Source organism: Trichomycterus rosablanca, chromosome 10 (genome assembly GCF_030014385.1).
Source record: "Trichomycterus rosablanca isolate fTriRos1 chromosome 10, fTriRos1.hap1, whole genome shotgun sequence".
Classification (NCBI taxonomy): Eukaryota; Metazoa; Chordata; class Actinopteri; order Siluriformes; family Trichomycteridae; genus Trichomycterus; species Trichomycterus rosablanca.
Window position 1 is genome coordinate 1,864,162 of NC_085997.1, and position 12,896 is coordinate 1,877,057.

At 44.9% G+C, this 12,896-nt stretch overlaps 1 protein-coding gene across 1 annotated transcript in view; it reads left to right on the forward strand.

Annotated features, from left to right (window-relative positions):
• Positions 1-11,672, forward strand: part of LOC134321566 (A disintegrin and metalloproteinase with thrombospondin motifs 14) — a 30,405-nt gene extending 18,733 nt beyond the window's left edge. Inside the window, exons 11-22 of the mRNA XM_063003374.1 lie at positions 287-435; positions 525-697; positions 922-1,055; positions 1,967-2,090; positions 2,184-2,264; positions 2,771-2,934; positions 4,663-4,828; positions 5,368-5,500; positions 6,165-6,372; positions 6,511-6,640; positions 7,527-7,604; positions 9,243-11,672. Of these exons, the coding sequence (XP_062859444.1) occupies positions 287-435; positions 525-697; positions 922-1,055; positions 1,967-2,090; positions 2,184-2,264; positions 2,771-2,934; positions 4,663-4,828; positions 5,368-5,500; positions 6,165-6,372; positions 6,511-6,640; positions 7,527-7,604; positions 9,243-9,907 (2,205 nt within the window). The 3' untranslated portion in view covers positions 9,908-11,672. The remainder of the gene's footprint in view (positions 1-286; positions 436-524; positions 698-921; positions 1,056-1,966; positions 2,091-2,183; positions 2,265-2,770; positions 2,935-4,662; positions 4,829-5,367; positions 5,501-6,164; positions 6,373-6,510; positions 6,641-7,526; positions 7,605-9,242) is intronic.
• Positions 11,673-12,896: the final 1,224 nt, after the last annotated feature.

Consider the following 12,896-nt stretch of genomic DNA (forward strand, 5'->3'; position numbering starts at 1 on the left):
GAGCTCCCGGAGGAAACCCATGCAGACACGGGGAGAACATGCAGACTCTACACAGAAAGGACCCGGACTGTTGCTGCAAAGCTGGAAGCTGAAATACAGGCATTTAAAATTGTGTCCCAATACTTTTGTCCATCTAATGAAGTAGCCAGGGGTGTGAATACTTCTGAAAACTTACAGTACTGTGACAGTATACTGTCTAAGCAATGGAGGGTTAAGGGCCTTGCTCAAGAGTCCAACTGTGGCAACCTGTGTGTGTGTGTGTGTGTGTGTGTGTGTGTGTGTGTAGTGGTGTTTTAAGGGTCACTGTATCTGGAGAACCTCTGATCAGCTGTACGGACATGATGGAGGATGGAGCTCGTGGGGCAAATTCGGCTCATGTTCCAGGACCTGTGGTGGAGGGATTCGCTCCCGCAGCCGGCGGTGTAACAACCCAGTGTGAGTTTCTCACCTCACACTCCTGAACACACCTGAACACACCTGTGGAATCGTCACTCGGGTGCTGATGTTGATGTCCGTGTGTTCAGGCCGGCGTACGGTGGGCGGGAGTGTCCGGGATCTGAGTTCGATTATCAGATGTGTAACACCGACGACTGTCCCGGTCCGTTTGAGGACTTCAGAGCTCAGCAGTGTGTGCAGCGCAGCAACAAATACCACAACAACATCAAACACACCTGGCTACCCTACGAGCACCCGGCCGGTACCCATACATCTGCATACACACACATCTGCATACACACATCTGCATATCTAAACATCTCACCTGAACTCACCAGAAATAGAAGAAGTTGTGAAGCGGGCAGATGCTTTTCACAGCACTGTGAACCGAGTGTGTGTGTGTGTGTGTACTGACTGTGTGTGTTTGTGTGTGTGTGCTGACTGTGTGTGTGTGTGTGTGTGTGTGTGTGTGTGTGTGTGTTTCAGAGGGGAATAAGTGTGAGCTGAGTTGTCGTTCTAAGGAAACAGGTGAGGTGGTGTTTATGAATCAGGTGATGCATGATGGGACATGCTGCAGTTACACCGATCCATTCAGTGTTTGTGCTCGAGGAGAGTGTCTGGTGAGAACATACCTGTCTGTCTGTCTGTTTGTCCTCTTTGTCTCTCCCTCTGTCTGTCTGTCCTCCTGTCTATCTGTCTCTCCCTCTGTCTGTCTCTCTGCCAGTCTGTCTGTCTCTCCCTCTGTCTGTTTGTCTCTCCCTCTCACTGTCTGTCCTCCTGTCTATCTGTCTCTCCCTCTGTCTGTCTGCCCTTGTGTCTGTCTGTCTGTCTCTCTGTCTGTCTCTCCCTCTGTCTGTCTGTCCTGTTGTCTGTCTGTCTGTCTCGTTCCCTCTGTCTATCGGTCTCTGTCTGTCTCTCCCTCTGTCTGTCTCTTCTTCTGTCTGTCTGTCCTCTTTGGGTCTCCCCCAAGTATTGTGTCCCCTGTCTGTCCTCCTGTATGTCTCTCTTCAGCCTATCTGTCTCCCCCTGTCTGTCTATTTCTCCCTTTGACTGTCTGTCCTCCTCTTTGTCTCTCCCTCCCTCTGTCTGTCTGTCCTCCTGTCTATCTGTCATCCCTCTGTCTGTCTTTCCCTCTGTCTGTCTGTCTGTCTCTCCTTTTGTCTGTCTGTCCTCTTTGTCTCTCCCTCCCTATGTCTATCTGTCTTTCTGTCTGTCTCTCCCTCTGTCCGTCTGTCCTGCTGTCTATCTTTTTATCTGTCTCTGTCTTGCTCCCTCCCTCTGTCTGTCTCTATTTATCTCTCCCTTTGTATATCTGTCTCTGTCTGTCTCTCCCTCTGTCTGTCTGTTGCTCTGTCTGTCTCTCTCTCTGACGTTTTTACAGCACTGGATCACTTTTCTCCTTTAAAAGTGACAGTAATCAAGTGATCCAGTGATAAACAGTGTGAGGGATCCTCATATCAACCAGAAATCTGAATCATGTGCTAGTGAGAGCGCTGTTGCTAGTCGTGCTGTGTGTCTCTGTGTATTTTAGAATGTGGGCTGTGATAAAGAGGTGGGTTCCTACAAACGGGAGGATAAATGTGGAGTTTGTGAAGGAGATAATTCTAACTGTCGAACCGTCAAACTCACCCTCACCAAGTCGCCCAAGAACACAGGTAATAATGAATTAAAATATCAGTTTACATTGAGGGTGCAGTATTTGATTATGTAAAAATGGAGGATCTCACCTTATCTCTGAATGTGTGCAGGTTTGTTAAAGATGTTTGACATCCCGGCTGGAGCGAGACACATCGTGATTGAGGAAAACGAAACGTCTTCACACCTGATTGGTGAGTTCAGAAAACTTTATTGAATAAGAAATCTAAAGTACAGACAGAATCTTCCAAAGGTTTTGCCACTCTTTAATGACCAAGATCAAAACAGCTAATTATTCACAAAGAGACTTGATTATTTATTATTATTATTTGTTATTACCATACATTTTCCATCTGCCAGATCTGGACTGCAGGCATGGAATTGTATAGAATTGGTGTACAGCTTTTTCTCTATTTGTGTAATAGATGCACAGGCGGACTGTGTTAAGTTAAAACAGTTTTCTGAAGTTCTCCCGAGCCCATGTGGCTATATTTAAAACAGCATCATGAGCTTATTTAACAGGGACTGAGATTTCTCTGGATTCCCTAAATCTTCCCACAATATTTTGTACAGTAGATGGTAAAACATCTAAATTATTTTTGATGATTTTGCATTAAGAAATGTTCTTCTCAGATGTCTGATCATTACTTTTGGTTCTGTGAGGACTTTGATGTTGTGCCTTTATGTTGGTGCTCCTCAGCGGTGAAGAACCAGGTCACCGGAAGCTTCATCCTCAACTCTAAAGGAGAAGATCTGAAATCTAAGACCTTCATCGAGGGTGGATTGGAGTGGGAGTACTCAGTCGAGAGCGATAAAGAAACCTTAAAAACAGCCGGACCTCTGCATGAAGCCATCGTAGTGCTGGTGAGAAGTCATACAGTACAGCAGCATCAATGCTGAGCTGTGAAAAAGTAATCACCCCCCTTTCTGATTACCCCTGTTAATGATATGTGTCACACTGAGTTATGCAAAGCCTAAACTACCAGTCAAAAGTTTAAACATCTAGTTAAAGTAGCATAGTGTAGAATCAGCATGAATAAGCTGCTTTTTAGCGACTGATTGATGCTGCTAGACAGAATTGAGGTCATGCTGTACAGCGTTTAGGTGAATATTCATGACGCTGTGAGCTCACATGGCTTTAGTGTCTAAAATCTGCCGTGGAAGCACTTGGTGATCATTTGACACTTTTTGCTCCCTCTCAAGCACATGCAAACACAAGTGGTTTTCTTTACTGATTTATTTGAAGTCTTCTTCTCACTCCCATCAAACCGTAAAAACTATTAAAATACAATTTTACACATACAAACCACATTACCATATTTATACAGTTCATCAATATTCATACATAGTTATACATAATTAATTCAAAAAATATAAACAAAAAAGTACCTCGTTGGCTGCATGCTACGAAAGGAAATCAATCATCTTTAAGACTTGTCCATATAATGTACAAAGCGTAGTGTCCATGCCCCTTCGCATAGAAACAAACAAACGTGCCGCTTCCGGTACGCGCTGCTCTATTTAGCGCATTTCACACAACAGCCCAACATAGGATTCAAAATAAAGGTTTCAAATGTAACCACACAAAAACGCGAAATAATAACAAAAACTTACAAATATACCTACTATAATGGCGGCAGCTACACTCCCACCAAATCACATATGTGAGATTTCTCTAAATACTGCTGCAGGTAAACATTTTGATTTTTCTCTATTGTGAACCATTCAGCATGAAACAAAATTAAACAAACATCATATCTCATTCTGCTTCAAGTAAGGTCACAAGCTTATGTACAGGTCTTTCCAAAAACACAGTTTTGATTATAGATTTACCCTTTTCATCATATACGACATTGCTTACCAATAATCTAACCTTTCTTACCCTCTTGTCTAATCCTGGAAAAACTTCCACTACTCTGGCCAACTTCCATTCATTCCGTTCCTTTGAAGCCGTGATACCGGGTGATGCTCGGTGGGGTTCCGTTCTTTTATTCTGTTTCTGTTTCTTTGAGCCATTCAGCTGCTGAACTTGCTTTTGTATTTTGGATCTCTGTCCTGCTGCAGAACCCAGTCACACCTCAGCTTCAGCTCACAGACAGATGACCTTAAATTCTCATGAAAATCGTTTCCATAATAATACCAACTCATTTGGGTCCTGAAGGAGCAAAGCATCTCCTTATACTTTCAGTTCCAAGATCAGTACGTACATCATTAAGCTAAAGAGATCTTCAATGCATCTTTAATGTAACCACTGAATATCAAATTTCATTTAGAGCATGATGGGTAAAATGTTGTCTTCCTTTAATCTGATTTACCATTTTATAGATTCAGATTAACTGAAGACTGACTGATCAGTTCAGTAATAAACAATTAAAGTTACAGTAAAGAACTTCTGGAGATTTGGAGACCTCTCTGGTAGGAATATGTAACTACACCACTGTGTAAAAAACATCCTATAATATCAATTGAGCTTAGCATGAAAGTTTTTAATTAATCACTCCAGATGCTTCTTCATCTTGTTGCTAACTAGTGTTTTAATTATGCAGGTAATTAAAGTAAGTCCTGATTAATTAGTTGTGTATTTGTGTGCAGGTGGTTCCTAGAGAAGCGGACGCTAAGATCAGTCTGAGTTATAAATACATCATCCATGAAGATCTGGTTCCCATCATCACCAACAATAATGTGCTGTTATCAGAGCTGGACACGTACGAGTGGGCGCTGAAGAGCTGGACCCAGTGTACCAAACCCTGTGGTGGAGGTGTGTACCCGGTGATCAGGACTGACACCCCCCCTTTTGCAGCTATAGCAGTCTCTAATCATCTGGGAAGGGTTAAATTTCATGAGAATTTGTTGTTTGTGTCCATTCAGTCAAAAGTGAATTCGTGACATTAAGCAATTGACGTTCCAATCCATCCCAAAGGTGTTCAGGCCGCTGGTCAAACCATGTCTGTATATGGACTGCAGGTCAGTTCTAGATATATAGATTTAAAAAAAAAAGCACACTTTGCCACAAAGCAAAAATGCTTCAGGAACGGTTTGAGGAGCACAACAACCAGTTTGAGGTGTTGACTTGGCCTCCAAATTCCCCAGATCTCAATCCAATCGAGTGTCTGTGGGACGTGCTGGACAAACAAGTCCGATCCATGGAGGCCCCACCTCACAACTTACAGGAGTTAAAGGATCTGCTGCTGACATCTTGGTGCCAGATACCACAGCACTCCTTCAGGGGGACCAACACAATATTAGGAAGGTGGTCATAATGTTATGCCTGATTGGTATATATGTGTGTGTGTGTAGGTGTACAGTACGCTAAATACGGCTGCAGGAAGAAGAGCGACGGGCGTCTGGTTCAGAGGAACCTGTGTGACTTCGGGAAAAGGCCGAAACCGATCCGCAAACGCTGCAACACCAACGAGTGCATCCAGCCCACGTATGTCTGATCTCTTCTGTCTGTCTGATTATCTGTCTGTGGTTTAAGAACCAACCGTACGCAGTTCCCCATACGTCTCGTAATCTGCTCTGACACACGGTGATGTGAAAATCAGGAGGAACCAGGTTTGTTTGGTATTCAGCTTCTTTCTCCACACACGGGCAGCTGAGTGCAGGGATGGACGAATCCCCCCGATGTTGTAGAGGTCAGCAACCGGAGGCGAGATGGATCACCGGCTCTCCGCATCTACACCAAGGTTTTATAGATTTTTCGAGGTGTGATCCGAGTGTCATGAAGAGCGCAGGAAGCGCCACTCTAGAAATACTGATCAGCTCATTCTGGCTGGATGGAGACCAGTGCTGAATTACTTGGTGTGTAGTGGGTGTGGACGCTGCAGATTTCCACGATATCCAAAAGTCCGGTAGAGATGACCCACAGGATCCGGCGTCAGGAGGGTGGGAGCGTCCAGTGCAGTAGAACTTCTGCTTATGTCCATGATTTGGTCCCACTGTGGGTTACAAGATGTAACATAAAGCCTCCACAAGGGGGCGTCATGTACATGACCCTTTATTTAGCTTGTGACCAAACCCTGTAGTAACAGATGTGTGTATGTACTATACCTGTATGCTAATGTGTGTGTGTGTGTGTGTGTGTGTGTGTGTAGCTGGATGACGGAGGACTGGGGTCCCTGCAGTAAGTCCTGTGGTAAGCTGGGTATTCAGTCCCGGGTGGTACAGTGTGTACAGGCGTTACCGAACGGTACCCACCGAGTGATACCCACTAAATTCTGCACCACCGAGAAACCCCACACCCACCGAGCGTGTAACACCACCTCCTGCACCGCCCAGTGGAGGACCGGAGCCTGGTCCCAGGTGGGTGTACTGGTCTGATTGTTTGTTTATGTGTCTGGTACAGAAGGGGTCGAGCGCCGCTGTTTTAGCCTACAGCAGTTTAGTCTGTAACAGTTAATCCCGCTCAGTTATTAGCGTGTGTGTTTGGTTCCTCCGCAGTGTTCGGTGAGTTGCGGTGAGGGCGTTCAGCAGAGGCAGGTCGTGTGTAGATCTTCGGACAACAGCTCGGCACAGTGTGAAGGAGAAAAACCAGAGAGCGCGTCCGTCTGCAGCCTCCCAGCATGTCCTGGTGTGCCGTCATATGTTCAGTTCATAAATGATGTACAACTTATGAACAAAAGTATGTGGACACCACTTCTAATGATTCAATTGAGGTGTTTCATCCACACATATTGCTAACAGGTGTTTGGCTGAGGTGTTTCTCTGTTCTCCTGGTGTTCCTCTGGTGTTCCTCTGCTCCCCTGGTGTTCCTCTGGTGTTCCTCAGTTCCCCTGGTGTTCCTCTGGTGTTCCTCTACTCCCCTGGTGTTCCTCTTAAAAGTTACTCTGTTCTCCTGGTGTTCCTCAGTTCCCTTGGTGTTCCTCAGTTCCCCTGGTGTTTCCCTGGTGTTCCTCTGAGAAGTTCCTCTGTTCCTCTGGTGTTCCTCTCTTCCCCTGGTGTTCGCCCGAGGTGTTCCTATGTTCCCCTCCCCCTGTTCCAGAATGACTCTGGAAAAACTCAAGTGGTCTGCGAAGAGCCCTGACCTCAACCTCATCTAACACCATTGGCATGAATTGGAACCCTGATTGGAAGCCAGTTCTTCTCGTGTGACATCAGTGCCTGATTTTACAAAACGCTCTTTAGGCTTAATAGGCACAAATTCCCACACTCTCCAAAATCTTGTAGATAGCTGCTTTTTTTTAAAAATGGAAGAATTTAAGCTGCACAACACTGCAATGCCAAGTACTTTCATGCTGATGGTTTTGGAACTGGTTGTTCAACAAGCTAATAGTCAGGTGTCCACATACTTTTGAGCACATAGTGGATATAAAAATGTCTATTTTTAATGTTTCTACTGAATAATTGTGGATAATCGTGGTACTGGTTCTTTAAACTATTACAATTAAATCAAATGACAGCATGTTTTTCTCACATGTTCCTCTCACATGTTCCTCTCACATGTTGTCACCTCACAGGAGAGCCTCCTCTTCCCACACCCACTGTGGATTCAGCAGATAGGTCCAGTACTGATGGAGAGATGAACAGGATCTTCAGTGAGTAACTACATCAGAAATAAACGTCCTTCAGTAGCTGCGGGACGTATCGATGAGCTCCACACAGAGCTGTGAGGAACATCATCTCAGGGTTCAATCATCTAATCAATATCAGAGGCACAAACGCTGGAGCGATCACATGATCACAGAGTTTTAAAAGCTCCTGAATTCTGTGATGAGTTTATTTATTTATTTATTTATTATCAAGAGTTTTATTATTGTTGAGTGATGGATCATATACGTGTAGCAGGTGCAGCAGTGTTGGGATTTTTCTTGCCTCTTTATTAGGAACACGTATCCTGTTAGTGCTGGTTGTTTATCTTCCTGTAGTTTTCCATCAGTGGACGTGTCTGATCGCACCACATAGCTGGCTTTATATTTTTGGTTGGAGCGCTGTTCCTCTGCTGTTCCTCTGCTGTTCCTCTGAGGTGTTCCTCTGTTCCCTGTGTGTTCCTCTGAAGTGTTCCCCTGGTGTTCCTCTGCTGTTCCTCTGAGGTGTTCCTCTGTTCCCTGTGTGTTCCTCTGAAGTGTTCCCCTGGTGTTCCTCTGCTGTTCCTCTGAGGTGTTCCTCTGTACCCCTAGTGTTCTTCTAAGATGTTTTTCTGTTCCCCTGCTGTTCTCCTGAGGTGTTTCTCTGTTTCCCTGGTGTTCCTCTGAGGTGTTCATCTGTTCCCCTGGTGTTTCTCTGTTCCTCTTGTGTTCCTCTGTTCCTCTGGTGTTCATCTGTTCCCCTGGTGTTCCTCTAAGGTGTTTTTCTGTTTCCCTGAGGTGTTCCGCTGTTCCCCTGGTGTTCCCCTAGTGTTCCAATGTTCCCTTGGCGTTTCCCTAGTGTTCCTCTGTTCCCCTGGTGTTCCCCTGGTGTTCCCCTGGTGTTCCCGGTGGTGTTTCTTTGTTTCCCTGGTGTTTTCCTGGTGTTCCCCTGCTCCCCTGGTGTTTCCCTGAGGTGTTCCTCTGTTCCTCTAGTGTTCCCCTGGTGTTTCTCTGGTGTTCCTCTGTTCCCCTAGTGTTAATCTGAGATGTTCTTCTGTTCCCCTGGTGTTCCTCTGAGTTCCTCAGCGTTATTTCAAAATTCCACTAACACTGCTGTACCTGCTACACTCATGTTAGTATAGAAACAACTGCCAAGTGACTGATGCCCTCGAACCTTTAGTTTAAGTCCTGACTGATGTCAAAGCCCTCTTATTCCCGGAGCCCAACAAGCAGAAATAAGTGTTTTTTTGTGTCTGTCTCCCCCATCTATCATCTATCTGAGCTTCATTAAGTGGTCATTGGTGTCTGTGAGATCATGTTAATTAAGAATCTGCTTTTGTTAAAGCGTTGTGGATTTATGGGGTCAGCCCTCACCCTGCCAAACTGGTATTTGTGGACCGTGGCAGCTTCACGATCGAGGTACTGGTCTATTAATTGGAAGGTCACTGGTTTAAGGTGCCGCTGTTGATCTGCTGAGCAAATCCCTTAACCCTGGACTGCTTGACTTGGTCTCCGTAACAAATGTTAATGGCTTTAAATGGAAAGAATGGAAAGAATCACTGCTGTGTGATGGGAGAGACTGTTTGTTAATGGTTGGATACTGGGAGCAGCTACATTTGTAGTTGTACCGTGTGAATAAAATATCACTTTTGTTTGTTTGTTTTCCAGATGAGCCCTGCCTGAGGGATAAATCTATATTCTGTCAGATGGAGGTCTCGGCCCGGTACTGTTCCGTTCCCGGCTATAATAAACTCTGCTGTGAGTCCTGTAATAACAAGATTAGAATGACCACAGCAGCACCGGGTTCATCCTCCCCTCCCCCAGCGCTGCCTAATTTCACTACACCCGGTGTTACCAAACCTAATCCTACAAAATCTGCTCCTTGGAATGTCAACACACCCACACCTAGCCTCTTTAAACTTAATAAACCCAGTGCCACTAAATCTGCTCCCAGTTATCTCACTTCCACTAAAACCAGTCTTTCCTCCAGCGCTAGTTCATCCATCCTGCCCACTACACCAACTCCACCAACGGTTAAACCTGTATCCAGCGTTAAACCACATCTAACTACACCTGCTACCAGCTCTGAGCCTGAGGAGGCATCTCAGGCGTCTTCCATCTCTGGTTCAACTCTACCTCCAGAGCCGAGCGCTATGGCTGACGCAAGCTCTAGCACTAGCACTAGCACAGGCATTATCGTCGGCACCACCCGTCAACCTTCTCAGGGCTCGGACATGCAGACGGACACGGCAGAACCTCACAACAGCACTTTAGCCGCTCCGACCTCAGTCCAGACGAACAAGGACACACAAAAAGACTCAGTGGTCACATGATCAATGGTCAGTGTTGCTGACTAGCATAGCGTCTGATCACGTCACCTCTTGGATTGTTATTTTTTTTCCAGAAGACTCCATGCCAGTTATGAGTTACTTCAGACGTCTAACAGCATAGCAGGCAGGGTAAACGGTAAACCGCATTTCCCAGCATCCTCCAGCAGATGTAGGAAATGACAGTAAGATATAAAGGTGCTGTAATGTAAAACTACTATGAATGACATGGTGAAATGCAGCGACTGCATCACTCAACTGTTTTTGAACTACTAGATTAGTCCAGGATGATCACTGCAACACCTACAGTACCTACAGTCATGGTGCACTTGGTTCAGTTCAGTCCAAAAGTCTAAGTCCACTATCAGAAATGTGATATCTCAGCACTGCTATCTACCATCCGGGTGCCTACACAGACATGATTGGCTGTGTTTGTTGGAGATATTGCTGCTGCAACAGTGGCCTCTGCTGGCTGGTTAAGGCGCTGCACAGAGATGGTGAATAATGGAGAGCAGTGCCTGACTCTCCGTACACGATACTGATCTCTGTGTGAAGCCAGTACTCTCAAGCTAGGTGAAAAGAAGCGCCAGGCAAGGTACAGCCTTCCTTGGACTGGATTCGGCTACGTCATGATGATATCTATTGAGTCTTTCCACATATGATATCTTATATAATCAATTATGTACGTTAGACTTTATAATTGGCCATTCTTGGTTGTAGATGCAGACTTTTGGACCTGAACCTGTTGACACGTTACATGTATTTAGCACTTATAGAGCTACTCTTAATGTGAGTAGATGCAGCCGAGAGGTCAGAAGTTTACATACACGTGTAGGAACGTTTAAAGAACACGTGTAGGAACGTCTTTAATTGATTTAAGACTGAATAATTCCCTGGAGGGAATGAAGGAAGGTCCCTGCTCCAAAATCTGCACCTCTAAATTCGACTGAAGGGTGCTCGGGTAGCACCTTTAAGACTCTGACTCCAAATTTGCAGGAATAATCCGCTAGCACCCGAGTCCTGAGTTTCTGAGCTACTGGGTCCAAATCTCGGCTCTGCTATCGGTCGGCTGGGCGCCCTCCACAGACATAATTGGCCTCCAGTCTGCTGGGTGGGAAAGACTGGAATAAGTTGGGGTTATCAATGCTGTGTAAGGACCTTGGTGGCCCAGGGCGCCTGTACAGAAAGTGGGGGAGCGCAGAGATTAGGGCGTGGCAGATCCTTGAAAAATCCTCAGAAGTATGGGAGAATAAGAAAGGATTGGTGGGACAGTGTGTGTCAGGTGAATATACACCCTCCTTGGATGCTGTCGGGTTCCCCAGGAGCGGATTGGCTCCACTAAACTGGGAGGAAAGGGGGTAACAATGCATTTAAAGAAGAGTGGAAGTGTTGTATGTAAACGTTTGACCCCAACTGGTGCTTAAGAACTTGGTGCTTTCTCTCTAAACCTCATCGTTTTCTGAAGGACTTGAACTGGAGCTTCTGATGATGTCCTGTGAACTATTTCTTCAGTGCATGTTTCTCCTCTGAACTCAGTACGCCTTAAATGAAGTTAAATTTTAATGTTGTATATAACGTAAGTGTGATTAGCTGAGAGCTTTTTAGCGTAATAATGAGCTAGCAGGCGTGGTGGCGGTGGTGCTTCAGGTCAAACATTGTATAGTTCTTGTATATACCTGAGTGAGAGCTTTAAATGTTAATATTTATTACCGTTTTCAGATGTAGGAGGATAAATTACGTGTTAATAAACGTTTTACAAAGAGACACATCAGCTAACGTGTGGAACTTATTGATTTATATACAGTGCTCACAAAAAATCCTGGTTTCTGATTGGCTGACCGGTGTGCATTTAAGCCTTACAACAGAGATGGAAAGTAGATCCGGTCAGACTGATCACAGTTTAAATCAATACCCCGTATTCCTTATTTTTCTTGTTTTGATTGTTTGTTTCCATAATCTACAAGATGAAGATTCAAAGCCATCTGAAAGCATCGTTAACATCAGAAAAATAAACCGGCTTGTATGTTAGTTACCCTAGCAACCTTGTTCTGGCTAGCAGTGCTAAAATAGATATAGATAGATAAAACACTAATCGCTACAGACGCGGCACATGTGTTCCCATTTGGGCCGTTACGTGATCAGGTTCCTTATATTCACCAGCAACACTCCTACAGCACCAGTATCTTTGCTCCTGTTTGTTAGCCTCACGAGCTGCATCCTGATTGGTCGGATAGTAAAAAAAAAAAAGGGTTCTGAAAAGCTGTTGATGTGTAACCCGAGCATGAACTGTAAAATACACTGGAGGAGGTAAGAGGTAAAAATTGAACCAACTGAGAAGGTAAATAAATAAATCAGGTGTTTTAATGAAGCTTGTGAAGGAAGCAGGATTTAAAGCTTCACGTCTGTCCATCATGTGATGCAGACAGTGGAACTGGACATGAACAAAGGATGGATGGGTTTATCAAAATTCAGGAACGATTTTTGATAGAATCCAGGACAGGATGATTGTGCTTCTTTGTGCTCGCCGGTCGTTTCGGGACTTGCCTCGAGGTCACGTCACGCGGGACGAAGAGAGAGAATGGCTCCCCCTTTCTTACAAACTGGAGCGTGGCATTAAAGCCATTGTGGCGGTAATGGGGTTCGTGCCGGCGTTTAGATGGCACAAAGGTTGACGACATCACATCACAACTCATTTTTCTCCCCAATTAAACTTTCCGCAGCTTCTGTTTGTGTCTATTGTGTAAAAGTACAGTGAACGCTCACCGAAGAACGGTACAGCGCAAAAGAAAAGCGCTCTGGAAAAAGAATTGTACATAATATAATATACATCGATCAGCCATAACATTAAAGCCACACTGTCCATTTTATCAGCTTCACTTACCATATAAAAGCACTTTGTAGTTCTACAATTACTGACTGTAGTCCATCTGTTTCTCTACATGCTTTGTTAGCCCCCATTCATGCTGTTCTTCAATGGTCAGGACCACCACAGATC